Source organism: Citrus clementina, unplaced genomic scaffold, assembly GCF_000493195.1.
Source record: "Citrus clementina cultivar Clemenules unplaced genomic scaffold, Citrus_clementina_v1.0 scaffold_4, whole genome shotgun sequence".
NCBI lineage: Eukaryota > Viridiplantae > Streptophyta > Magnoliopsida > Sapindales > Rutaceae > Citrus > Citrus x clementina.
The window spans coordinates 7,693,043-7,718,124 of NW_006262274.1; the positions used below are offsets into that span (position 1 = coordinate 7,693,043).

General features: G+C 35.3%; 5 protein-coding genes across 12 annotated transcripts; 3 read left to right on the forward strand and 2 right to left on the reverse strand.

Moving 5' to 3' along the window:
* Positions 1-95: 95 nt before the first annotated feature.
* On the reverse strand, positions 96-1,861 carry LOC18045578 (lysosomal Pro-X carboxypeptidase). Its single transcript, XM_024186129.1, has 5 exons — positions 1,742-1,861; positions 1,399-1,585; positions 1,075-1,208; positions 936-976; positions 96-402 (listed from the first exon to the last, which is right to left on the reverse strand). The coding sequence occupies exons 1-5, from the start codon at positions 1,859-1,861 to the stop codon at positions 96-98; spliced, it is 789 nt and encodes a 262-aa protein (XP_024041897.1).
* Positions 1,862-4,392: 2,531 nt separating this feature from the next.
* On the forward strand, positions 4,393-19,405 carry LOC112098871. 4 transcript variants are annotated; one of them, XR_002905919.1, is made up of 7 exons: positions 4,393-4,469; positions 4,559-4,634; positions 4,752-4,796; positions 5,178-5,283; positions 6,736-7,403; positions 18,471-18,962; positions 19,118-19,405. XR_002905919.1 is itself a non-coding variant. In XM_024185394.1 (5 exons), exon 5 carries the CDS (start codon positions 7,016-7,018, stop codon positions 8,171-8,173), a length of 1,158 nt encoding a protein of 385 aa, XP_024041162.1. In that variant the 5' UTR covers positions 4,393-4,469; positions 4,559-4,634; positions 4,752-4,796; positions 5,178-5,283; positions 6,736-7,015; the 3' UTR covers positions 8,174-8,295. The 4 variants fall into 4 exon arrangements, 2 of the variants coding, with proteins under 2 accessions (XP_024041162.1, XP_024041163.1); XR_002905918.1 differs by lacking the exon at positions 19,118-19,405 and having other exon boundaries at positions 18,471-19,090; XM_024185394.1 differs by lacking the exons at positions 18,471-18,962; positions 19,118-19,405 and having other exon boundaries at positions 6,736-8,295.
* LOC18045579 (probable leucine-rich repeat receptor-like protein kinase At1g35710) lies at positions 8,478-13,411 on the reverse strand. Of its 3 annotated transcripts, XM_024185391.1 has the most exons (5): positions 12,673-13,411; positions 12,269-12,556; positions 11,921-12,064; positions 9,422-11,218; positions 8,478-9,095 (listed from the first exon to the last, which is right to left on the reverse strand). In XM_024185391.1, exons 1-5 carry the CDS (start codon positions 13,106-13,108, stop codon positions 8,722-8,724), a joined length of 3,039 nt encoding a protein of 1,012 aa, XP_024041159.1. In that variant the 5' UTR covers positions 13,109-13,411; the 3' UTR covers positions 8,478-8,721. The 3 variants fall into 3 exon arrangements, with proteins under 3 accessions (XP_024041159.1, XP_024041160.1, XP_024041161.1); XM_024185392.1 differs by lacking the exon at positions 12,269-12,556; XM_024185393.1 differs by lacking the exons at positions 11,921-12,064; positions 12,269-12,556.
* On the forward strand, positions 14,698-19,090 carry LOC112098872 (phosphoglucan phosphatase DSP4, amyloplastic-like). 3 transcript variants are annotated; one of them, XM_024185398.1, is made up of 5 exons: positions 14,698-14,958; positions 15,048-15,123; positions 15,230-15,274; positions 15,656-15,761; positions 17,214-19,090. In XM_024185398.1, the coding sequence occupies exons 1-5, from the start codon at positions 14,933-14,935 to the stop codon at positions 17,216-17,218; spliced, it is 258 nt and encodes an 85-aa protein (XP_024041166.1). In that variant the 5' UTR covers positions 14,698-14,932; the 3' UTR covers positions 17,219-19,090. The 3 variants fall into 3 exon arrangements, with proteins under 3 accessions (XP_024041166.1, XP_024041165.1, XP_024041164.1); XM_024185397.1 differs by having other exon boundaries at positions 17,250-19,090; XM_024185396.1 differs by lacking the exons at positions 14,698-14,958; positions 15,048-15,123 and having other exon boundaries at positions 15,130-15,274.
* Positions 19,406-19,864: 459 nt separating the features above from the next.
* Positions 19,865-24,883, forward strand: LOC112099030. Its single transcript, XM_024186130.1, has 7 exons — positions 19,865-20,065; positions 20,214-20,381; positions 23,298-23,422; positions 23,555-23,597; positions 23,688-24,419; positions 24,504-24,641; positions 24,725-24,883. The coding sequence occupies exons 3-7, from the start codon at positions 23,316-23,318 to the stop codon at positions 24,881-24,883; spliced, it is 1,179 nt and encodes a 392-aa protein (XP_024041898.1). The 5' UTR covers positions 19,865-20,065; positions 20,214-20,381; positions 23,298-23,315.
* Positions 24,884-25,082: the final 199 nt, after the last annotated feature.

The window sequence follows — 25,082 nt, forward strand, 5'->3', positions numbered from 1 at the left end:
ATCATTCATAAATATGTAGTCTCATAAATAAAATTAAGAGATGTACATAAAATAGGTATTTTTAGGCGAGAGACTCATTCGTTGCGGCATGTTTTTTATTTGACGGTCTCAATAGTACTACCCAATGAAATCATGTCACCTGTAATTGCATACCTGCCAGCCCCAGCTGGAGTCCAATGTTTCATCGGAGAAGAATTCATCAATACATCATAGCAAGAACTTTCCCCTCTTAAAGCAACAATTCCTGAGAATATCCGGCCTAGGGTATCTGTGCCTTCCGAAGCTCCATCAATACCATTACAGGCTTTGTTCACTGGATATTCCTGAGGATCATCATACTGAGCTGCACTCGTATACATAGACTCTAAATAATCCTTTAATTCTGAAACGTCCTTCAGAGGCCTGTTACCAAATAATTAAAGACTCAAGATGAAATTTAGCGCCTCCAAGGTTAGTAACATCATAAAAGATCTTTCATCATACCTGTCTAATAAATTTTGTTATATTTAGTTAAATTACAATAAACTTTATGAGTATGAAGCTATTGGTATCTCAAATGCAAACATCCAAATTTGGCCTTACTTGGTAATCAGAGTTGTACATTGTTTTGTACTTCTGAACCTAAGCACCAATATACTTTAATATCTGGTAATGCATAGGTCGTATATGAGGCCAAATCCAGATTTTACTATGTACGTATATTACACATTAACTGAAATGTATATATACCTCGAGGATGACAGATAATTTATTGGATATATATAGGTAGTTATGTAATGATACTACAATAACATTGCATTGTAATTAAAGGAAAATCAGATGGATATATATCGGCAGTTATAAAAGTAACATGATTCAATTACTTGCAGGTTTTGAATTTTTTAGAGAGAAAAGTAAGTCCATTTTTTTTCAGCAGCGGCTTTATCGATTTCAACCAGGACTGTTTGATGGTCTTGTAGCAACTCTCACTAGCTTCCTGCATCACTAATATTCAAAATTCAATAGTTAAATTTTTAACAAGAAAATATAATCATACATATATCGAATTTTAATTAATTAATATTATTTTCTAACCCTAAAATCCTTGCTGACAAGATCATAAAATGCGTTCGATGGTGTGATATTATCAAAGTAGAGAATTGGGGCTGAAGAGGCCACTGCTCCCAAAGCAATGTCAGGATACTTTAAGCGAAACCATGCAACAAGCACTGACGATAACAATAACAGATCCACACATGAGAAACTCTCAAACGAGTCTTTGTCAGTAGGAATACAAAATAAAATTGTATCATAATAATTGTGGCGTTATCCAGATTTTAGTCAAATATTGACAATGAGATGACAGATGACATGATATCAATCAAAAGATGCAAGTAAGTTAATAATATTATAACTTACTTCCTCCGTAAGATGCTCCAACAACGATAGTGGGAGACATTTCGGCCGATAAATTTTTCTTGATGTGTAAGAGAATCTCTGCATAATCAGCCAATGCTTGAGCAGAGTTGAAATATCCACGAAGAGTTGCATTCTTTAGGGCATCTTTACTTGGTACAAAAGGTACTGATTTTCCATAGAATCGATGCTGCACAAAATATCGAATTAAAAAAAAATCCATCACAATTTTTCAGTTCATATTGTAGAATAGTCTTATTGATATTTGTCTTCAGTATTATTATTTCATATACAAACTCTATTTCAATTATTATCAAGCTAGGCTGATAACAAATTCTGTCCTTACCTCTATGTAAACTTCTAAAGCTTTAAATCGATGAGCATTATCAGTAAGCCATCCAATGCCACCATGGTCATCATCAAGACTACTCTCTTCACCAAGATATGCCAATATCGGCGCTGCCATGGCTCCGCCACCGCCCCAATGCTTGAAGTTCAACACATATCTATGAGGAAAAGTTAAATAACTTTGTGGATTATAGTTAGAGTGATCAAGTATTTGATCATAATAATAAGTTTCGAGATCACCCTCTGGTTCTGAAGTTAATATTTTTTTACTAGGGTTTAGAAAAATAGTCCATCCACGCACAGCACCAAGCTTTGGGATGTTCTTTAATGGTGAAGTGGAAGCAAAAGCAAAATTTGTGAGGAGAAGAAGAAAAAAGGCATGGAAGCCACCGACCTTCCATGGTGTTGAATTAGCTGATGAAACTGAATCAAATGCAACACACGTTGGAGTGCTAGCTGGAATCAAGCGAGCTGTAAATCTAGTAGCTAGTCTAGGAATGAAAGTGAAAGGTACACGTGAGAAGTTGGGAAGTTCCAGATGGCAAAACTGTTATGAAGAGATTCCCATGCAGTTGGATTATGCAGAAATTAGTTAACAAATCAGTACTTATTAATTGTATTGAATTTAGTTAGATTAGAGTTAGTTACTCTTTAGTTACATTGCTTAGCTGTAATTAGAGTACTCAGCAAGTATTAGATTCCACTATAAATACTAAGCTGAGCTCATTTCTGTAATTTGATTTGCATTAATAACTGAAAGACAATTTCTCTTTTTCTTCTTCATTCGATCTTCAAATTCCAACTGCAAAGTTGTAAATCCTTAATTAGCAGGATGATTATGTAAATACAGAAGAAATAGAATTAAGATTCGGTTATAAATTCAGCTTCAGAATCGACGTGTTTGTTAATCTATTCTGGATTTGTTGTTATCCTATCATATAATTATTGGTGGTTTTAGTTTTATATTAGTAATGATCTTTAGTTTTCATAAAATTATAGTTTTTCTAATATATATTGTTATCAGTTTCGTAACTAAATACGTTGCGATGAAAATTTGTTATTCCTAATTGTTATTAATTCTTTCCTTAGTAATTAACTAACTTGATTTACGTAGTTCTAATGGTTGGACACATATTTCTAATTTAATTAACTTGCAATTAATTATTTACTAGTGATTAACTTGATTTAGTATGTGGTAAATATATAATTTTTAAATAATAATTTTGATAAAATCAGTAAAGAAATAATAAATTTTCTATCATGTAAGTGTAAAATTAAAGATAAAATATTTTTTTTTCTAGTTACAATAGCTAATATTTATTTGATACTTTAACTTTTAAACTAAGCTACCCAAACATGGTTGTAATTTTCTATAATGATGCTACCAAAGATGTCAGGATTCCAATCATTGTTTACGATGCTACAATATATGTTAATCATGCTAATGGTATAAGCCTTTGGATTGGAAGCAATGTAAATCCAACCGCTGGGTAACGTAGCTAGCCTAGTTATACTTTATTAAGGGAACAATAAAATTAACAATAGTCTCACACTAAAGGGTGGCAATTTATTTCCCGAATTTGTGAATTAGACACTAACACATCATAACGAGATGATTAATTATCGTTTCAAATTACTGTGTCCTCTTCACTAATCAATTCGTGTTTGCATTTTGACTTCCCCACAGGGGATTCTTTATTTATTTTTTTTTAAAAAATAAGTGCAAAATTTATCCCACCGAGTATAATCAAGGGGTGCACGTCAAGACTTGGATGGTGCAAATAATTCCACCAACGGACTTGAAGATCCCAAGTTGGTCAATGGTTAGAATGCTGAAAACAAGCAACAGCTGCGACATAGTTTCAGGGTCATATCATCTATAAGCCAAACGTGTGTCCGCTCAATTAGACACCATAACCTCTAAAGACAAAACAAATGCATGCAACCTACCATAAAAAGATGAATGAACACTAAAGACTGAGAGCAACACAACCCAGAATGCAATCATTAACCTCACGAAAACTGGACCCTGAGATTCACTGTAACAACGTCATTAGTATTTTTCTTTATCCAAGGCTCCCAGTAGCCCTCCTCCCCCCCCCCCCCCCCCCCCCCCCCACCCCCGCCCCCCCCTCGACCCCCCCTACCCCCCCCCCCCCCCTTCAAGAAAAAGAAAAAAAAAAGAAAAAAACTATATGGATCTTACAAGAACGACGAAGTCATTATGCAAACTATAAGAAAATGTAAACTGATAGGCAATAATTGAAGAACACGACCTAGGCAATAATTGAAATAAGATGCGAAATTATTTATAACACAATTAACTATTCAACAATCATATGTGTTGATTTCTTTTCAATCTGACTTGGACACTGTGTTATATTTTATTATCTTTTAATAAATATCTATATATATATATATAATCAAAAAATTATATAAAATTCACCATGAAAATAAGGAAAACGAAAAAAAAAAAAATCAAACGGGCCCCCTGATGGATCACCAACGAACGAAAAAGAGCAACTGAACCAACGAAATGCAATGGCATTTTGGGGAATCTGTCAAAAGCTGATAACCTTTTTGTCGATTCCCAGCCAACCTCTATAAATTGCCCGCAATTGGAAATGCAACACTTATTACACACGCACACACTTGTCTGCTTGACGATTTGCTCTGATATTTTCCTTTCTTCTTCAATCAATGAACTGTCTACAGAATCTTCCAAGGTCCTCTTTTTCTTCTTCTTTTTTTAATTTTTATTTTAAATCTCCTTTAATTCGTTTTCATTTTTTAATTTTTTTGGTTAATATTTCAGATCCTCCGCTTTGCCTTTGCAAAGCTTCAGATTCAATCAACGGAAGCCTACTGCTTCTTCTTCTTTCAATTCTCTGGTAAAACGCAATATTTTTTTGTCGTTTTTTCGTCGTTTTTTCTTCCTGTTAATACTTAATGCTTGGGCGTTTTGTGTGTAATGGAAATGGAGTCTCGTGTCTGATTTATTATCGCAGGGAACGATGAATTATGCTGATCTAAATCGACGTATCACCGTTAAGGTAACTATATAATTTTTTAATATCAAATTCATTTCTTTCTTTTTTTTTGTTTTTTAAAAGAGTAATATTAGCTTCAACTGTGATGCTGTTCAGTAGCAGTGCTGACCTTTTTATTCATAAATATCTTCGGATATTTCATAATATGGAATATTCTTCTTTATTCTGTTCTATTTATTTACTGGTTTTAATGTACATATTGTCGAGGAGCTAAATACGCGAGTATAAAAATTAACCTCAACTGATAATTTGTAGTCTGATTATGCCATTAGTTTTATGGAGTCCATGTTGATTCAGTTTGTTGTTTGATTTTTATGTGGAACTGTTACTTGATTATACATGAACATTCACTTGTGCAAATTTGCTGATGAAATTTATTTACAGGCAATTACTGGTTCCACCTCTAGTAAGGAGACATCTGATAGCTCTGAAGTTAAGGAGGAAAAATCCGAGATCTATAGTACTAATATGACAGAGGCTATGGGTGCTGGTAATTTAACTCACACTATGCTCTAATTTTGATAGTAAGGCAGTTGTGGAGACCCTTAAGTGGTAAGGGATGCTTTCCATGTTAAAGGCATGCCTATTATTGTGGATTTGCAAAATTTATCTGAAACTTGATTAAATGATGTTTGTATATTGTATTATATGATTGAAGCATGAACTAAACGTTTTAATGTTTCATTCTAGAACTTCCCTGTGGACCTTTGCTCGTTTTTGTTTTGATACTTATGAAACTTGGTAAGTCTTGTTTTGATTTGTTAGAGATTTTCTGTTGATGGAAAATTTCAGAAGAAAGCAGTGACAATGCAGTGCTTACTAATTGAGGGTAGCTCAAAATGATAATTTTAGATTTTGGATCTATGATAATTGAAAAATAAATAGAGATAAGTGAGTTTGTTTCATGTTAGTTTCTTTATCCGCTCCAATTGAAATACTCTGTGATAAGATTGTTTCTCTTAAACCCTTATTCATCAAAGTTTCCCTTTACATGTCCATTTGAATGGCTTTATCCCACACCAACCTTGATTTTTATGTTTAGGAGGTTGTTGCTTAGAGATTCACATGTCCATTCTTAGTGCTATAAGACTTTGTCTTGATGCACAGGTGACAAGTTTGTCGGGGAGTACATTTGGACTAACAATCTTGATTTAATTCCAAACATGTTAGCATTGGGTTATTTATGTCAGTCAAAGTTCACAAATTCAGTTTGCTTAGTCAACTCAAGTAGACAACAGAGTTGTGTAACTCATTGACCATGCGTGCAAATGCCAATGTATGTGGCTTTAAAAATTTGAGCAATGAGGACATGTGGTCCTCCACAGCCTGGAATTAATGTGTGTCTGAAACCTTTTTTGAACGAAAACACAGAGAAAATGTGAGCTTGTCACAAGCTAAGTTTCCAAGAGAGGTTACATATGTTTACCATGAAGTGTCACATGAACTTGTACAGATTGATTTGTGATGTTTCTTTTCCCGGTAATCTCTTATGTTAAATCTTATTGATTGTGTTTGTGTATGTGCGTTGGGCTGGAAGCTCCATTAAAATGGTTTTTCCTCAAATTATGAATTATAATGCTCATAAGATATCATCTCTCCTTGTCCAACTTATTAAGAAAGTATTTCATAATCCTATTCAAACATATTCCTTTTTTTTTTCTTTTTTGGGATGGAGATATTTTCCTAGTTCAATGCTGGAAATGTTGTTAATAAACAAGGATTCTGGTTGTATTAACTATTTGACTATACTTCTACATTCCTACCTTTTTTGAGAATTCACAATTTAAAATAAAATTTGCACGTTATCATTTTGTAAACAAATTCTTTCATCTGTACTACAACAGCAGATGATGGAGCTCACTGGAAATACTTTTCATTTTTACCATTGATGTGATAACTAATATAAGGCATTGTTGTTTCTGTGTTTGGGTATCATTTCCAGCCTAAGCCTGATACTAGTGTTTGTGGATCAAAGCAGAAAGCTGCCACACCACCTGCAGGTTCTGGAGAGCTTCCTTCAACGAGTTCAAGCAAACCCAAGGAGTGGAGTTGTGCCCTTTGTCAGGTCACTGCTACTACCGAGAGAGGTCTAGACGTGCATCTCCAAGGCAAGAAGCACAAGGCCAAGGAAAAACTACTTAGAGATTTGAAGATGTGCATTAACTCCACTTCAAAAAAATCTATGGAAAGCAGAAATAGTGCTGACCAAGAAATGAAGCCTAATGGAAGAGGAATCAGTTGGTGCCAAAAAAACTGTTGTTGGTTTAGACCAGAAAGTGGAGGGTGGTCAAACCCTGCAGGTTAAGCCCAATTCCAATCTTTGTGGAACAAATCAGAATGCTGCTGCACCACCTGCAGGTTCTGGAGAGCTCCCTTCGACAAATTCAACCAAAACCGAGCAGTGGAGTTGTGCCCTCTGTCAGGTCAGTGCTACGACCCAGAGAGGTCTGGATGAGCATCTTCAATGTACGAAGCACAAGGCCAAGGTAGCAGGACTACTTAGAGATAAGAAAATGTGCAATAACTCCACTTCATCCACGTCAAAAATATCTACAGAAAGCAGAGATGGTGTTGGCCAAGAAATGAAGACTAAAGTAGAAGAGGAATCAGGTAAAGCTAATAAAACTGTTGTTGGTTTGAACCAGAAATTGGAGGGTGGTCTAGATGAGAATCCTCAAGGTAAGAAGCAGAAAGCCAAGGAAGAAGAACTACTTGGAGCTCAGAAGTGGATAAAAAAATCTACAGAAAGCAGAGATAGTGCTGGCCAAGAAATGAAGACTAAAGTAGAAGAGGAATCAGTTAAAGCTAATAAAACTGTTGTTGGTTTGAACCAGAAAGTGGAGGGTGGTCTAGATGAGGATCCTCATGGTAAGAAGCAGAAAGCCAAGGAAGAAGAACTACTTGGAGCTCAGAAGTGGATAAAAAAATCTACAGAAAGCAGAGATAGTGCTGGCCAAGAAATGAAGACTAAAGTAGAAGAGGAATCAGTTAAAGCTAATAGAATTGTTGTTGGTTTGGACCAGAAAGAGGAGTGTTGTCAAGCCCTGCAGGTTAAGCCCTATCCCAATCTTTGTGGACCAAAGCAGGAAGCTGCCACACTACCTGCAGGTTCTGGTGAGCTCCCTTTGACGAGTTCAAGGAAACCCATGGATTGGAGTTGTGCCCTCTGTCAGGTCAGTACTACTCGCATGAGAGAGCTATATGAGCATCTTCAAGGCAAGAAGCATAAGGCCAAGGAAGAAGAATTACTTGGAGATCAGAAGATGTGCAGTAACTCCTCTTCAAAAGACTCTACTGAAAGCGGAGATAATGCTGGCCAAGAAATTAAGGCTACTGTAGAAAATGAATCAGTATATCTAATAAAACTGCTGTTGGTTTAGACCAGAAAGTGGAGGGTGGTCAAGATAACGCGACATCAAGAACCTAATTAAAAATTTATTGTATATGTTTGTGTGAATATTTACAAAGGAGTGAAGAAACTAATATATTAAATAACGCGACACCAAGAACCTCGCTCTGGAGAAAGTTTATATATATAATTTTTAAAATAAACTAATAATTAAAATGACAATTTACCCTTTTAACTTATAGAGATACAACCTTAAATTCCTTAATATGCTGGTTAAATCAGCTCATTGAGAGGGTGACAATTAGACAGACCTTATTAATAATACCAGAGAGATTAATGTCGTAGTTTGCACATTCGTTTAATTGCAATTCAACATGTATAGGAAGTGAACGTGTAAATAGAATTAATAATACTAAGGGAGACAATTCGTCGAACACATAATATTTGCTACATTGCTACTACTTAATAATTTCAGAACCAATTAACAGTCACCTTTATGGGAAAATTCCATTAGGATTAGAAGCAATCCCATCACATACATGAACAGTCAAATATACGTATCTATAATTACATATCACATTAATCAACCAAATACATTTCTTGGTTTCTAAGCTCCAAAATTGAAATTTCATGAAAAGGTTTCTGCATCGGTGCCTTATTGCGAGCGATGAAGTCGTTGGACACGAGTTGCATTGTAGGTCGAGACTTTGGTTGAGAACGCAAGCATGAAAATGCTACTGTTGAAACAAGAATGATATCCTGCCTAATCTTTTGATCCACCGGAGGTGAGAGGCGTGGGTCCAGCAAATCAATCAGCTTAATATTTTTATCTAATGACGAAGATAACGATGAGAGGAGCTCTCCAGGATGCTTTCCCATTAGTACTTCTAGTGCCACCACTCCGAAGCTATAAACATCAGATTTCTCCGTCACAATCATGGTGTAGGCCAGTTCTATAGGAAAACAGAAGCCTTTATTAGTGATATTTCCTATATAATAACAAGAGTAATTTGTTTATATTTTTGAGCTTCTGCAGTAAGCTATGACAGAGAAACATATGTTTTTAATTGATATTTAAACTGTGTAATTTTTTTTTAAAAAAAAAAAATTAAATGGGTAGACAAAGTTTAAATTTATCTTTCAGCTCCTTACCTATTCCAAAATTCGAACCTAAGTAGCTAACTAAATAAAACTGCTTAAAACTTACTTAACAGAGTGCATATAGAAATTAATTAAAAGAATAATTAAAGAAGCAGAAGAAGAATGGCTAGAAGATTACCTGGAGCAATATATCCATAAGTGCCAGCCAATAGAGTTCGATTGGATGAGTCAAAATTTAACAATCTAGCAACGCCAAAGTCAGCAACAAATGCTTCTAATTCTGAGTTGAGTAGAATGTTGTTGCTTGATATGTCCCGGTGAACAATTGGTGGTGTGCAGTGATGATGCAAATATGACAAAGCATGAGCCATGCCCTTCACAATGTTCACCCTTTTAGCCCAATCCAAACCAATAGCTTCCTCATCTATGCGTAGAACACAGAACAAGCTTCCCATTTCTATGTACTCATAGATTAAGAACATACATTTCCTGTGCAAACAAAACCCGTAAAGCTTTACGATATTTCGATGCCGTATTTGAGACAGTAGACGAGCCTCATTCCGAAAACTCTCGAGGGAAGCTAACTCCTCAGTTTCTGAACGGTGAAGCTTCTTCAAAGCAACTACTTTTCCACTGGGCAGTCGTGCTCGGTAAACGCTACCATAGCCTCCTGTTCCAATGCAGTATTTGATATGGAAATCCTCAGTAGCTTCAATCATGTCTTGAAATGTAATTCTACCATCGTAATTCCAAATTGCAAACTCATCAGCGCACTTGGTAATTTCTCCTGTCTCAGCTGGTTCAACTCTCTTATCCCTTCGTCTACGGACAAACATGATTCCAAATATTAAGGTAAGGAATACGGCCATAGGAAGAATAATTGCAACCAATCGAGTGGTAGTCTTTTTGTGCTTGTCTTTATTGCCTTCAGACTGTTGTGGCGATGGCGCATTTGCCGAAGTATTTGGGATTTCTACCTCAAAATTGTTGCCTGACACATCTAAGTCTGGCACATTTATGACAGATTCAGGGATACTACCAGAGAGGTTATTCATGGAAAGGTCCACGGTAACTATGCGTGGAATTTCTCCAAGCTGGGGAGGTATTTTACCATTAATGAAGTTATGGTTCAGATCAAGATAATATAGTTCTTTAAGTTTGCCAATCTCTGACGGGATGCTTCCGCTTATGAAGTTGTTTCCCAATGTTAATATCCGCAGCTTTGAGCAATTCATGAGTTCTTGAGGAATTGGGCCATCAAGTTTGTTGTTGTCCATACTTAAAGTAGTTAGCTGAGTCAAATGACCCAGGGACGAAGGGATTGGACCAACAAGTTTGTTTTCGGACAATCCTAAATTTGTCAACCTATTTAAACGACCAAGTGTTGAAGGAATAGATCCAGTTAGATTGTTATAATCCAAGGACAGAGATGTCAAGTTGACTAAACTAGCTATGGTCGAAGGAATTGGACCTTCAAGTTTGTTGTCAAACAGGTCAAGAACTTGAAGAAAGTTCAAATTCCCGATTTCTAATGGAATGGAACCATTGATTAGGTTTGAGTGCATATAAAAAGTAGTTAGCTGAGTCAAATGACCCACAGACGAAGGGATTGGACCAACATGTTTGTTGTAGGACAAGTCTAAACTTCTCAACCTCTTTAAATGGCCAAGTGTTGAAGGAATTGAACCTCCAATTTCATTTCGGGACAGGTCAAGAACTTGAAGAAAGTTCAAATTCCCGATTTCTAATGGGATGGAAACATTAATGTGGTTTGAGGCAATAGCCAAAGTAGTTAGCTGTGTTAGATGACCTATAGTGGAGGGGATATTACCAACAAGGGAGTTGGAAGACAAGTGCAAATTTTCCAATTTGCTTAGACGACCAAGAGTTGGAGGGATATATCCCCAGAGGAAATTATCAGATAGATCCAGGTGAACGAGATTCCTCCATCTCCCCATCTCTGAAGGGATAATTCCTGTTGCGCATGTGATTTATGAAAAACGAGATCAGTATTCACTATCCTCATAGAAATAAAATTTATAAAGAAGTGCTTAGGTTGTAAAAATTAATAGATTTTTTAGTGCTCCAATAATTTTTTTTTCTTATTTTTTTTGGGGCTCGTCAACGCTGCAAATTTTAGACTGAAAGTTAAATCTGCAGATGCAACAAATATATCAATAAATTAATACAAAACTATGGAGATTAGAGAGAATCACTCTCAGTGCTCTCAATTGACTACCCTATCCTATAAATACAAAAGTAAATTTAGTAAATTAATGAGGAACTATGTATGTGTGAAATTAGAAATAGTGCTTTTGATTTGTAATCATATCTTTTATAGGATAACCATGATTTTTAATGCAAAAGGGAAAAAAAAGGAGGAAAACATACAAACCAAAAATGCTTAAACCTGCCTTCCTTAATAATTACGTACAACTTGTAATCGCCCAATGTAACAATTGCAATTGATGGATGCAATTTGGAAAAGAAACTGACACTTGAAGCCGATTCATTTCATACAAAAATTAAAGGAAAAAAAGCCAACCAGCATATTCTCCAAATTAAAACACTACCGAAGTAATAAATAAAGATGTAGAAATTTATTATATAGTTTCACTTTCACACAATAAAAATGTAAAAAATGTGCTTAGACGACCAAGAGTTGGAGAGATATTACCATCAAGGCCGTTAGAAGACAAGTTCAAATTTTCCAATTTGCTTAGATGACCAAGAGTTGGAGGGATATATCCCCAGATGTAATTATTAGATAGATCCAGATGGACAAGATTCCTCAATCTCCCCATCTCTGAAGGAATAATTCCTATTGCGCATGTGATTTATGAAAAACGACATCAGTATTCACTATACTCATATAAATAAAATTTATAAAGAAGTACTCATAAAAAAACTTCTTCAGTATTGTAAAAACAGACGCCTGCTTCAAGCATGAGCACGACTACATACATACATACATACATACATACATACATACATACATACATACATACATACATACATATTGTACCTTGAAGTCCGTTTGTAGACAGGTCAAGAACTTGAAGAAAGTTCAAATTCCCGATTTCTAATGGGATGGAACCATTAATTTGGTTTGAGGCAATCGTCAAAGTAGTTAGTTGGGTTAGATGATCTAGAGTGGAGGGGATATTACCAACAAGGGAGTTAGAAGACAAGTTCAAAATTTTCAATTTGCTTAGACGACCAAGAGTTGGAGGGATATGTCCCATGAGGTGATTATCAAATAGATCCAGGTAGACAAGATTCCTCAATCTCCCCATCTGTAAAGGGATAATTCCTATTGTGCATGTGATTTATGAAAAACGAGATCAGTATTCACTATCCTCATAGCAACAAAAAAAATACAAAATTACATAGAGAGAGAGAGAGAGAGAGTCAAGCTCAAGTATTTACCGGTAAGATTGTTGGAGGGCAGTTCAAGAGTTTGGAGCATTGAAACGGCAGCAATTTCAGATGGAATGCTCCCAGAGAGAAGATAATTTGAATGAATTTTGAAACTTTTGAGGTTGGGAAAGCAAGAGAAGTTGAAACGACCAAGCTCTCCTTTGATGTTATTATTTTCATACCGGAGTAAGCTGACCCCGGTTACGCTTCCCGCTGAATTGCAACTGATGCCAGTCCACTTACAATGATAGGAAGTGTAGTTGCCCGTCGCCCAATTGTTGACCCACCAGCCTGTGCCAAGTAAAGCTTCTCTTTCTAACTCTATGGGTGACGTCAATAATCCAGGAGCCGATGCTGTTACAGATATCATCGTATCACTTATAGCACCAACATTAATTAAAATTATAATGACCACCAGTCTCGAAACAGAGGACGCTGATGCCATGTTTATGGTGGTTTTCAGTTGATTGAGCTAAATTTGATTCTTAGCAAAGCGTTTATATAAGAATTAATTGTTTTGCAACCTCCCGGTGTTAATTTCCAATACGCGTTTTCAAATGGTGTGAGTCAAGGTCTTCTCTAGATGAATTCAATCATGGAGATATAACCTGTACAAGCTCAAAAACAACTCTCGGCTGTTAACTTTGCAACCACCGTTCATGGTCGAGATGAAGCTTCTGAACAGCCCCTTGATCGCACACGTTTTGGTACACAAACGGCATGTACCGAAAGTCAGCCAAGACAGCCTGCTTCGGCCCAACCCACCTGCAAAAATTCGGAAAATCTCGACAACCCCTTGCAGCTTTTGACCACACACAAACACAATCACAATCACGCCCATAACTCTCTTTCACAAAGTCCACAAAGTCAGCCGTGCACAATTAATGTCGCCCCCTATGAGCTCAACATTTCAAAGCCGTGCTCAATTTTGAAAGTTGTAACATACTAACTATGGAAACTCACGGGCTACCTAACATCCATTTTAATCTTTATTTATTTTTTTATAAAAAAAATATTTTTATGATTAACTTTGGATTTTTTTTAACTTCAATAATGCCATATTATTTAATATTACAACTGCCGTTCAAACCCGTGCAAAACATGAAGACTAATATATATATGTATATATATAATATTTAATAATATTATATATACAAATACACACACACACATATATATAACATTAATAATGCCACATTATTTAATATTTAATTTTGAAGGCTACTTTCTTAGTTGAGGGCGGGGAACCACTACGATTCCATAACACGCTCATCTAATCACCTTGACTATAAGAATTCTCCTAGTCGGCAATTATTTGGAAATAACGTCTTGACATATGCTGCGGAAATTAAAGAATGAAGTAGACTTACAAAATCAAGGTGTTTTTCTAGTCTACATATTTTAATTTATGTGTAGAAAATTAGAAATATTCAATGTCTAATTTGATTCTACACAAAGACTAATGCCCCAAGATTGTGATTGAAATGCTATAAGCAGCTTATTTTATAAGTTTAGATAAAAATGAAGTTTGATGGCTTTGTTAAAAGTTGTTTTTTTATAATAATTTTCTCTATTTTGACTGTAACTTCTAAAAACAGAACAGACATTATTTTTATAAGCAACTTATTAAATAAGTTGCTGTATCTTTTTAAATGTTCATATTATAACCTTAATATTTTAAGAAAAGAATAATTATATCTTACTTTTCTATAAGCTCTAATATATAAATAAAAGACAATTTAAACTCATGTTTATTTTAATCATTAATGTTGTGTTTACTTTCTAGAGTGAGAGTGAGTAATATGGATTCCTCCCAGTTCAGTGTTTACTAGCTCTGCCTTGGCCCCGGCGCATCGATCCATTCAAAAAATATTTCTCCAATTTTGCCTTGCCTTCGTAGCTATTCTCCCACTCTACCCCGCAATCAAGCAAGAGGAAAGTAAGCATGAACTGATTAAGGTGATTAAAATAAATAAAAAAATATCACGAACGAGCTAGAAAAAAGAATTGAAGGCTTAGGCATTTTGGGGAAAACGAAAAAAAAAAATCAAACGGGCCCGGTGATGGATCACCAACGAACGAAAAAGAGATACTGAACCAACGAATTGCAATGGCATTTTGTGGAATCTGTCAAAAGCTGATAACCTTTTTGTCGATTCCCAGCCAACCTCTATAAATTGCCCGCAATTGGAAATGCAACACTTACTACACACACGCACACTTGTCTGCTTAACGATTTGTTCTGATATTTTCCTTTCTTCTTCAATCAATGAACTGTCTACAGAATCTTCCAAGGTCCTCTTTTTCTTCTTCTTCTTTTAATTTTTATTTTCATTCTCCTTTAATTCGTTTTCATTTTTTAATTTTTTTGGTTAATATTTCAGATCATCCGCTTTGCCTTTGCAAAGCTTCAGATTCAATCAACGGAAGCCTACTTCTTCTTCTTCTTTCAATTCTCTGGTAAAACGCAATATTTTTTTGTCGTTTTTTCTTCCTGTTAATACTTAATGCTTGGGCGTTTTGTGTGTAATGGAAATGGAGTCTCGTGTCTGATTTATTATCGCAGGGAACGATGAATTATGCTCATCTAAATCGACGTATCACCGTTAAGGTAACTATATAATATTTTAATATCAAATTCATTTCTTTCCTTTTTTTTTTGTTTTTTAAAAGCGTAATATTAGCTTCAACTGTGATGCTGTTCAGTACAGTGCTGACATTTTTATTCATAAATATCTTCAGATATTTCATAATATGGAATATTCTTCTTTATTCTGTTCTATTTATTTACTGGTTTTAATGTACATTTTGTCGAGGAGCTAAATACGCGAGTATAAAAATTAACTTCAACTGATAATGGTAGTCTGATTATGCCATTAGTTTTATCGAGTCCATGTTGATTCAGTTTGTTGTTTGATTTTTATGTGGAACTATTACTTGATTATACATGAACATTCACTTGTGCAAATTTGCTGATGAAATTTATTTACAGGCAATTACTGGTTCCACCTCTAGTAAGGAGACATCTGATAGCTCTGAAGTTAAGGAGGAAAAATCCGAGATCTATAGTACTAATATGACAGAGGCTATGGGTGCTGGTAATTTAACTCGCACTATGCTCTAATTTTGATAGTAAGGCAGTTGTGGAGACCCTTAAGTGGGAAGGGATGCTTTCCATGTTAAAGGCATGTCTATTATTGTGGATTTGCAAAATTTATATGGAACGTGATTCAATGATGTTTGTATATTGTATTATGTGATTGAAGCATGAACTAAACGTTTTAATGTTTCATTCTAGAACTTCCCTGTGGACCTTTGCTCGTTTTTGTTTTGATACTTATGAAACTTGGTAAGACTTGTTTTGATTTGTTAGAGATTTTCTGCTGATGGAAAATTTCAGAAGAAAGCAGTGACAATGCAGTGCTTACTAATTGAGGGTAGCTCAAAATGATAATTTTAGATTTTGGATCTATGATAATTGAAAAATAAATAGAGATAAGTGAGTTTGTTTCATGTTAGTTTCTTTATCCGCTCCAATTGAAATACTCTGTGATGAGATTGTTTCTCTTAAACCCTTATTCATCAAAGTCACCCTTTACATGTCCATTTGAATGGCTTTATCCCACACCAACCTTGATTTTTATGTTATTAGGAGGTTGTTGCTTAGAGATTCCCATGTCCATTCTTAGTGCTATAAGACTTTGTCTTGATGCACAGGTGACAAGTTTGTTGGGGAGTACATTTGGACTCACAATCTTGATTTAATTCCAAACATGTTAGCAGTGGGTTATTTATGTCGGTCAAAGTTCACAAATTCAGTTTGCTTGGTCAACTCAAGTAGACGACAGAGTTGTGTAACTCATTGACCATGCGTGCAAATACCAATGTATGTGGCTTTAAAAATTTGGGCAACGAGGACATGTGATCCTCCACAGCCTGGAATTAATGTGTGTCTGAAACCTTTTTTGAACGAAAACACAGAAAATGTGAGCTTGTCACAAGCTAAGTTTCCAAGAGAGGTTACATATGTTTACCATGAAGTGTCACATGAACTTGTACAGATTGATTTGTGATGTTTCTTTTTCCCGGTAATTTCTTATGTTAAATCTTATTGATTGTGTTTGTGTATGTGCGTTGGGCTGGAAGCTCCATTAAAATGGTTTTTCCTCAAATTATGAATTATAATGCTCATAAGATATCATCTCTCCTTGTCCAGCTTATTAAGAAAGTATTTCATAATCCTATTCAAACATATTCCTTTTTTTTTCTTTTTTGGGATGGAAATATTTTCCTAGTTCAATGCTGGAAATGTTGTTAATAAACAAGCATTCTGGTTGTATTAACTATTTGAATATACTTCTACATTCCTACCTGTTTTGAGAATTCACAATTTAAAATAAAATTTGCACATTATCATTTTGTAAACAAATTCTTTCATCTGTACTACAATAGCAGATGATGCAGCTCACTGGGAATATTTTTCATTTTTACCATTGATGTGATAACTAATATAAGGCATTGTGGTTTCTGTGTTTGGGTATCATTTCCAGCCTAAGCCTGATACCAGTGTTTTTGGATCAAAGCAGAAAGCTGCCACACCACCTGCAGGTTCTGGAGAGCTTCCTTCAACGAGTTCAAGCAAACCCAAGGAGTGGAGTTGTGCCCTCTGTCAGGTCACTGCTACTACCGAGAGAGGTCTAGACGTGCATCTCCAAGGCAAGAAGCACAAGGCCAAGGAAAAACTACTTAGAGATTTGAAGATGTGCATTAGCTGCACTTCAAAAAAATCTATGGAAAGCAGAAATAGTGCACCAAGAAATGAAGCCTAATTTAGAAGAGGAATCAGTTGGTGCCAAAAAAACTGTTGTTGGTTTAGACCAGAAAGTGGAGGGTGGTCAAACCCTGCAGGTTAAACCCAGTTCCAATCTTTGTGGAACAAATCAGAATGCTGCTGCACCACCTGCAGGTTCAGGAGAGCTCCCTTCGACAAATTCAACCAAAACTGAGCAGTGGAGTTGTGCCCTCTGTCAGGTCAGTGCTACGACCCAGAGAGGTCTGGATGAGCATCTTCAAGGTAGGAAGCACAAGGCCAAGGTGGCAGGACTACTTAGAGATAAGAAAATGTGCAATAACTCCACTTCATCCACGTCAAAAATATCTACAGAAAGCAGAGATGGTGTTGGCCAAGAACTGAAGACTAAAGTACAAGAGGAACCAGTTAAAGCTAATAAAACTGTTGTTGGTTTGAACCAGAAAGTGGAGGGTGGTCTAGATGAGCATCCTCAAGGTAAGAAGCAGAAAGCCAAGGAAGAAGAACTACTTGGAGCTCAGAAGTGGATAAAAAAATCTACAGAAAGCAGAGATAGTGCTGGCCAAGAAATGAAGACTAAAGTAGAAGAAGAATCAGTTAAAGCTAATAGAGAGAGATCCAGATTAGTATCTTCAAGGCAAGAAGCATAAGGCCAAGGAAGAAGAATTACTTGGAGATCAGAAGATGTGCAGTAACTCCACTTCAAAAAACTCTACTGAAAGCAGAGATAGTGCTGGCCAAGAAATTAAGGCTACTGTGGAAAAGGAATCAGTTAAAGCTAATAAAACTGCTGTTGTTTTAGAACAGAAAGTGGAGGGTGGTCAAGATGAGCATCTTCGAGGTGAGAAGCACAAGGCGAAGGAAGTGGAGCTAATTGGAGCTCAGAAGATGTGCACTACCTCATCTTCAACAACATCAAAAGAATCTGGAAAGACAATTAAGCTTACCGAAAGCAGAGATAGCGCCGGCCAAGAAATGAAGGCCTAAACAGAATCAGTTAAAGCTATTAAAACTGTTGTGGGTTTTGACCAGAATGTGGGGGCGAAGAAGATTCAGAGAACAAAAATGAGGAGCTGCCAAAGAAGAAGGCGTTGAATGCAATCACTCAGAAGACAACAAATGGAATACCAACTGGAGGGACGATGAGGAGAAAACTTCCCCTTAGAGAGAACTTCGAATTCTGGTGTGAAGTTTTTCAGGTTGGTACTCAGTCCGCTGTTGTGATGGAGGGTCATAAAAGGGGGAAGAAACACATGGCTCGGTCTAATGGATCTAGGAAAAATAATGAGGCCGTCCCCCTCACCACCCGCACTACGATTGTGACACCATCAGAGCCTACTGAGAATGTTGAAGATGAAGATGCGGTGGCCCAAGAATGAAATGAAGAAACCGCAGAGAGTGTTATTGAGAAGGCTGAAGATGAAGAGGTGGTGGTCTATAGAGGCAGATAAAGTGAGCCTGATGCAGCAGACTCCTTATTATGCTGAAGGTAAAGCTCTTAACTTTTATTTTGCTCTTGCGCTCCATTTTGAATGTCTTAAATTTCAATGAACCAGCTGCGTGTTACTTTATCATTTTAAAACTCAGAAATTACAATAATAAATTTAAGTTCATTCTTCCATCTCGTCATATATGGATTTGAAGGTACTGAATGATGAAGCCTGTAAATTCAAGCAACAATACTGTAAAGGGGATCATGTGTTGTTCTCTACTCTCCAGTCGGTAAAAAGCTCAAAAAATGAAAACCAGACACTGTTAGATCAACCATTTGAAAGTGCTTCATATATGCATGATGACGACATTGGACTCTTAGGCCCAATGCAATTTTTTCTTGATCATGACCTGACATTAGTTTATCTTGTGCTGGCGGGTAGTTGGTGGTATATCACTAACCACAACTTATGCAGAAGCTTCCTAACATCAGCCGTGGGTCCAGGATGCTTGTATATGTTTGTGTGAATATTAAATAATTTGTAAAATAAACTAATAATTAAAATGACAATTTACCCTTTTAACTCGTACAGATACAACCTTAAATTCCTTATTTAATTCAGCTCATTCAGAAGGAGACAATTAGACAAAACTTATTTTATCAGAGTGAACTGCGAAAGTACTAGCTTAACCAGAGAGATTAATGTCGTAGTTTGCACATTTGTTTAATTGCAATTCAGGAAAATTCTATAATGCCGTAATTAAATTTACGACATTGATGCCGTAATGGACGTGAACCGTTAGATTAAATCAACGATTCACAATAATAATAAAATAATAAAAAAATTTAATTAAATTATATATAACCGGTTTATAACCGGTTAAGTACTTTTTTAAAAAAATTCCACCGATATAAATTTAAAGGAAAAAAGGATTTACTTTTTAAAAGAATAAAAAAATACAAAGGGAAAACTTGATCCCTAATTAACGAATTGCAAAAGATATAGTCACACCCACTGCTGCGTTAACTTCTGTTCCGGTGCACCGGCGATCCGTCTGCAGATTGCAATCATTCTTTGAGTTGATTTTGTCTTGTTCGAATTGTTTAGTCTCTGCCGTCGCTGCCTCTGTCTTGGTTTTGTCAGTCGTCACCTGTGCAAGGTAAGTTTAATCCTCTTTCTCGTTCGAATTGCTAAGCAATTTCGTTTTCTTTGCTGAATTTGCTAAGTAATTTAATTCCAGATTTCTCATTCAATTTTATATTAACTGACATAGTATCATCGTCATAATTTGTTCACGGAATTCTTAGATTCAATTCCGCTGGAATTAACAAGTCTCTGCACGCCGGATTTGTTCACGGAATTAAGAAGGTCTGTGCAAAGTGTTTGGGTTTGCTGGAACACATAGACATTGCCCACTTGCCTGGCATTCCGTCACTATACCAGCTGGACCACATAGACAAGTCTTTGAGTGAATAGTAAGTTCATACTCTCCATTTTCTAGTGTATATATATCTCAATTGTGGGAAAGAAATCTGTAATAATTCACTGCCACTAACATATCATAATTTAGTACAAGTTCACGCTCATGATAATTTGTAATAAGATGTCTGTTTTCCAGCAATTGTTAAACTTGCAATCATTGTTCACAATTTCAGCCTGCATCTTTGCCGTATTTGTCCTTTTCAAATGGTTTCTTATCCAACCACTTAGCACCAAAAAAACTTCAAATTAGGTTCATGTTTTTCTTGAGGTAGTCATTCAAGAACATGAGAATAGGATGAGTGACAATTCTCAAGTTGAAGATCGTAAGGACTTTATAGATATCTTGTTTTGGCTTGAGAAAGAAATTAATTAGCTTCTGTTTTTAGGTTAAATTTTCTGTTGTTTCTGGGTAAATTGGCTGCTGTTTTTCAGTTATTTTTTTGCTGTTTTTGGGTTATATTTTTTGCTGTTTCCAGGTAAAATGTTCTGGTGTTTTGGGCTTCATTTGCTGCTGGTTCTAGGTTAAATATTTTGCTGTTTCTGGGTAAATATACTGCTATTTTTTAGTTAAATTTTCTGCTGTTTTTGGATAAATTTTCTGCTGTATTTGGGATGATTTGCTGCTGTTTGTGGTTAAAATTTTCTGGTGTTTTGGGCTTCATTTGCTGCTGTTTTTAGGTTAAATTTTCTGCTGTTTCTGGGTAAATTGGCTGCTGTTTTTCAGTTAAATTGTTGGCTGTTTTTGGATAAATTTACTGCTGTTTTTGGGTTATATTTTCTGCTGTTTCCAGGTAACTTTTTTGGGTGTTCTGGGCTTCATTTGCTGCTGTTTTTTAGTTAAATATTTTGTTGTTTTTGGGTAAATATACTGCTGTTTTTGGATAAATTCACTGCTGTTTTTGGGCTATATTTTCTGCTGTTTGCTTGGCAATCTGTCACTATGTCGGCTGGACCATATAGACATCTTTCTCAAAGTCTTTGAGTGAATTGTAACTTCATACTCTCCATTTTCTAGTGTATATATATCTCAATTTTGGGGAAGAAATTTGTAATAATTCACTGCTACTAATAGATCATAATTTAGTACAAGTTCACGCTTATGATAATTTGTAATAAGATGTCTGTTTTCCAGCAATTGTTAAACTTCCAATCCTTTATCACAATTGCAGCCTGCATCTTTGCCGTATTTGTCCTTTTCAAATGGTTTCTTATCCAACCACTTAGCACCAAAAAATCACTACCACCTTCTCCCCCAACCCTCCCAATCATTGGAAACCTTCACCAACTTGGCTTGTTCCCTCATTGCTCACTTGGTGCTTTGGCACAATGCTATGGCCCCCTGATGTTGCTTCACTTAGGCAAAGTGCCAGTGCTTGTTGTCTCTTCTGCTGATGCTGCCTGTGAGATCGTTAGAAATGTAATCTTTGCAATCAACCAAAATTAACCCCATTTGTAAAACTTTTAAACGGTTGTGTAGATGTCTCTATGACACCTTATGGTGAGTACTTAAGAAAAGTTCAAATCTTATTTGTTGTACAACTTTTAAGTAACAAAAGGATTCATTATTCTTTTCGTGATGTTAGAGTAGAAAAATTTAGTGATCAAGGAGTTGATAATTTTCTTGAGGTAGTCATTCAAGAACATGAGAATAGGATGAGTAACAATTCTCAAGTTGAAGATCACAAGGACTTTATAGATTTCTTGCTTTGGCTTCAGAAAAAAAATATTTTAAACTTTCCTATTGATAAAGCTTCATTTGCTGCTATTTTTAGATTTAATTTTCTGCTGTTTCTGGGTAAGGTGGCTGCTGTTTTTCAGTTTATTTTTTTGCTGTTTTTTGATAAATTTACTGCTGTTTTTGGGTTATATTTTCTGCTGTTTTAAGGTAAATTTTTTTGGTGTTTTGGGCTTCATTTGCTGCTATTTTTAGATTTAATTTTCTACTGTTTCTGGGTAAGGTGGCTGCTGTTTTTTAGTTTATTTTTTTGCTGTTTTTTGATAAATTTACTGCTGTTTTTGGGTTATATTTTCTACTGTTTTAAGGTAAATGTTTTTGGTGTTTTGGGCTTCATTTGCTGCTGGTTTTGGGTTAAATATTTTGCTGTTTTTGGGTAAATAAACTGCTGTTTTTCAGTTAAATTTTCTGCTGTTTTTGAATAAATTTTCTGCTGCATTTGGGATGATTTGCTGCCGTTTTTGGTTAAATTTTTCTGGTATTTTGGGCTTCATTTGCAGCTGTTTTTAGGTTAAATTTTCTGCTGTTTTTGGGTAAATTGGCTGCTTTTGTTTGAGTTAAATTGTTTGCTGTTTTTGGATAAATTTACTGCTGTTTTTGGGTTATATTTTTTGCTGTTTCCAGGTAAGTTTTTTTGGTGTTCTGGGCTTCATTTGCTGCTGTTTTTTGGTTAAATATTTTGCTGTTTCTGTGTAAATATACTACTGTTTTTGGGTTAAATTTTCTGCTGTGTTCAGGTAAATTTTTCTGGTGTTTGGGCTTCATTTGCTACTCTTTTTAGGTTAAATTTTCTGTTGCTTCTAGGTAAATTTGCTGCTGTTTTACAGTTAAATTTTTCACTATTTCTGGATAAATTTATTGTTATTTTTGTGTTAAATTTTTTGCTATTTCTGGGTAAATTTGTTGCTGTTTGGATAAATTTACGACTGTTTTTTGGCTAAATTTTTTGCTGTTTACATGTAAATTTTTTTGGTGTTTTGGGCTTCATTTGCTGCTGTATTTGGGTTAAATTTTCTATTGTTTTTGGGTAAAATTTACTGCTGTTTTTTAGTTACATTTTTTGCTGTTTCTGGATAAATTTATTACTGCTTTTGGGTTAAAGTTTCTATTGTTTTACAGGATCCAAAACTTGTGATATTTGACATTTCTTTTTGTGCTAAATCTTCATGTACAGGTTCTTGTAAACTCGAAAATGGCTGAAAATGTAGATGAGGGTAATGAGAATGATTTCAAGGAGAATGATAATGTGAGCCAGGAAAATGAAAATTTAAGAAGAAATCGGCCTTTCATTGAGTATTTGTAAGTCTTCTTACATTAAATATTATGTGTTTGACTGTTGGTAAATTCATGAATATTTAGTAAAGCCGAGCATAATAATGTTAACATGCACTGATTATATATATTTTTTTCAAAATATTTAATTGACTGCAGCAAGCAAGAAGCAAAAATATTTCGGGAACAAGGAAAAAAAGTGGTGAGTGTAGGTGCGATAATTAATTTCCATTAAATTTGGGATGTGTTACAAGCAATAACTTATTGTCATATTTTTTTTTTAATTTTTTAGGACAGAATTAAATTAGGGAAATGTTTCAAAAATTTGAGTGAAGAAGAAAAGGCTAAATTTAGAATGGTTGATAGTGATATAGCACAGAATAAAGACAAAGAAGATGATTTTGTGAAGGGAACTCAAAAAGCCATGGAAACTAGATGCGCTCCAGATCGTTTTACAAAACTGGTTGCAAAATTGTCAGAAAATCAAAAAAAAGTTGTTGTGGAGTTAGGATTTGAAAGTCTTCTGCACATAAAATGTGGTCGACTGAAACGAGATTTATGTTCATGGTTGGTTCAAAATTTTGATCCATTTACTTCATGTATTTTTTTGCATGGTAAGAGTATCAATCTGTCGCCTCGAGATTTTGAGTACATTATGGGAATAAAAGATGGTGGAGTCGACATTGATGTGGATCTTGCTATTGATGACATAGATAAATTGAGGAATGAATATTGTGATGACAGTGGATACATTAAGCTGAAAACTTTAGAGTCAAAATTGGTGAATCAAAGGGAGGTGAATGATGACTTTAAAAGAAGCTTTGTTTTGTTTGCTATAGCTACAATTATTTTTCCTAAATCGGGGTTGAATTTAGCCCCGTATTACTTGGTTTTTTTGAAAGACACCAGTGCCATAAATAAAAAAAATTGGGCAACGTGGGCTTTTAAAGGGCTAGTTGAGGGCATACAAAAGTTCAAGGCAGGACAACATAAAGTTGTTAATGGTTGTGTACTATTTTTGGAGGTAATTTTTTTTAAAAATGATTTCATCAGTTTTATTGTGTTATTTTGTTTTTGCTTTGTTTTGATCATTTTGTTAATATTGCAGCTTTTTTACATGGATTCTATATCATTTGCACGAAAATTTATTGATAAATCTTTGAGTCCAATAACAACATGGACAAATCGAGATGTAACTAACTTATTGAGTTTTGTTAAGAAAAATGGCGGTTATGGGAGCTCAAAGGTAGGACATCTACTTTTTATTAATTAAATATTAACGTATCATATTGAAATGACATGTATTTAATAGTATGTGGTATTTATTAGGTTAATTTGCGAGAAATCCATCCTCAACAAAACACGGCCCATGAAACATTTGATGGAACAAGTCGGAAGAATGAAGAATGCATACATAATTGTCAACATCAAAAGGAATTATCACTTGTTCAAAAGATATGGGTCGTATGCATTGAACTTGATGGTTAAGCATTCATGGGAACTGGATGCACAATGCACAAGTAATGGAACCCTTAAGAGAACTTACACAAAGCAGTGAGTACCAAAGAGATAATACGCGCTGTGGATTACTCCTCTTCCCGAAGCACAAAGACGATGATCAGCATGAATTTACTTTGCGGACTATGAAAAACCAAGAAGGCAGATGGAATGAATCTGAAAAATATGA

What these genes read in the sequence shown, in the direction of transcription:
- LOC18045578 (XM_024186129.1), bottom strand. Translation starts at nt 1,861, where the DNA reads ATGGCAGCGCCGATATTGGCATATCTTGGTGAAGAGAGTAGTCTTGAT. An exon ending in TGGAGCATCTTACGGAGGAA is followed by an intron (nt 1,209 to 1,398) that starts GTAAGTTATAAT and finishes TGTTATCGTCAG; the next exon opens with TGCTTGTTGCATGGTTTCGC. An exon ending in TTGTCAGCAAGGATTTTAGG is followed by an intron (nt 977 to 1,074) that starts GTTAGAAAATAA and finishes TTAGTGATGCAG; the next exon opens with GAAGCTAGTGAGAGTTGCTA.
- LOC112098872 (XM_024185396.1), top strand. Translation starts at nt 17,482, where the DNA reads ATGAAGCCTAATTTAGAAGAGGAATCAGTTGGTGCCAAAAAAACTGTT.
- LOC112099030 (XM_024186130.1), top strand. Translation starts at nt 23,316, where the DNA reads ATGGCTGAAAATGTAGATGAGGGTAATGAGAATGATTTCAAGGAGAAT. An exon ending in GTTGTGTACTATTTTTGGAG is followed by an intron (nt 24,420 to 24,503) that starts GTAATTTTTTTT and finishes TTAATATTGCAG; the next exon opens with CTTTTTTACATGGATTCTAT. An exon ending in GCGGTTATGGGAGCTCAAAG is followed by an intron (nt 24,642 to 24,724) that starts GTAGGACATCTA and finishes GGTATTTATTAG; the next exon opens with GTTAATTTGCGAGAAATCCA.
- LOC112098871 (XM_024185394.1), top strand. Translation starts at nt 7,016, where the DNA reads ATGGAAGAGGAATCAGTTGGTGCCAAAAAAACTGTTGTTGGTTTAGAC.
- LOC18045579 (XM_024185391.1), bottom strand. Translation starts at nt 13,108, where the DNA reads ATGGCATCAGCGTCCTCTGTTTCGAGACTGGTGGTCATTATAATTTTA. An exon ending in GCCCTCCAACAATCTTACCG is followed by an intron (nt 12,557 to 12,672) that starts GTAAATACTTGA and finishes CATGCACAATAG; the next exon opens with GAATTATCCCTTTACAGATG. An exon ending in TTATGGATATATTGCTCCAG is followed by an intron (nt 9,096 to 9,421) that starts GTAATCTTCTAG and finishes GTTTTCCTATAG; the next exon opens with AACTGGCCTACACCATGATT.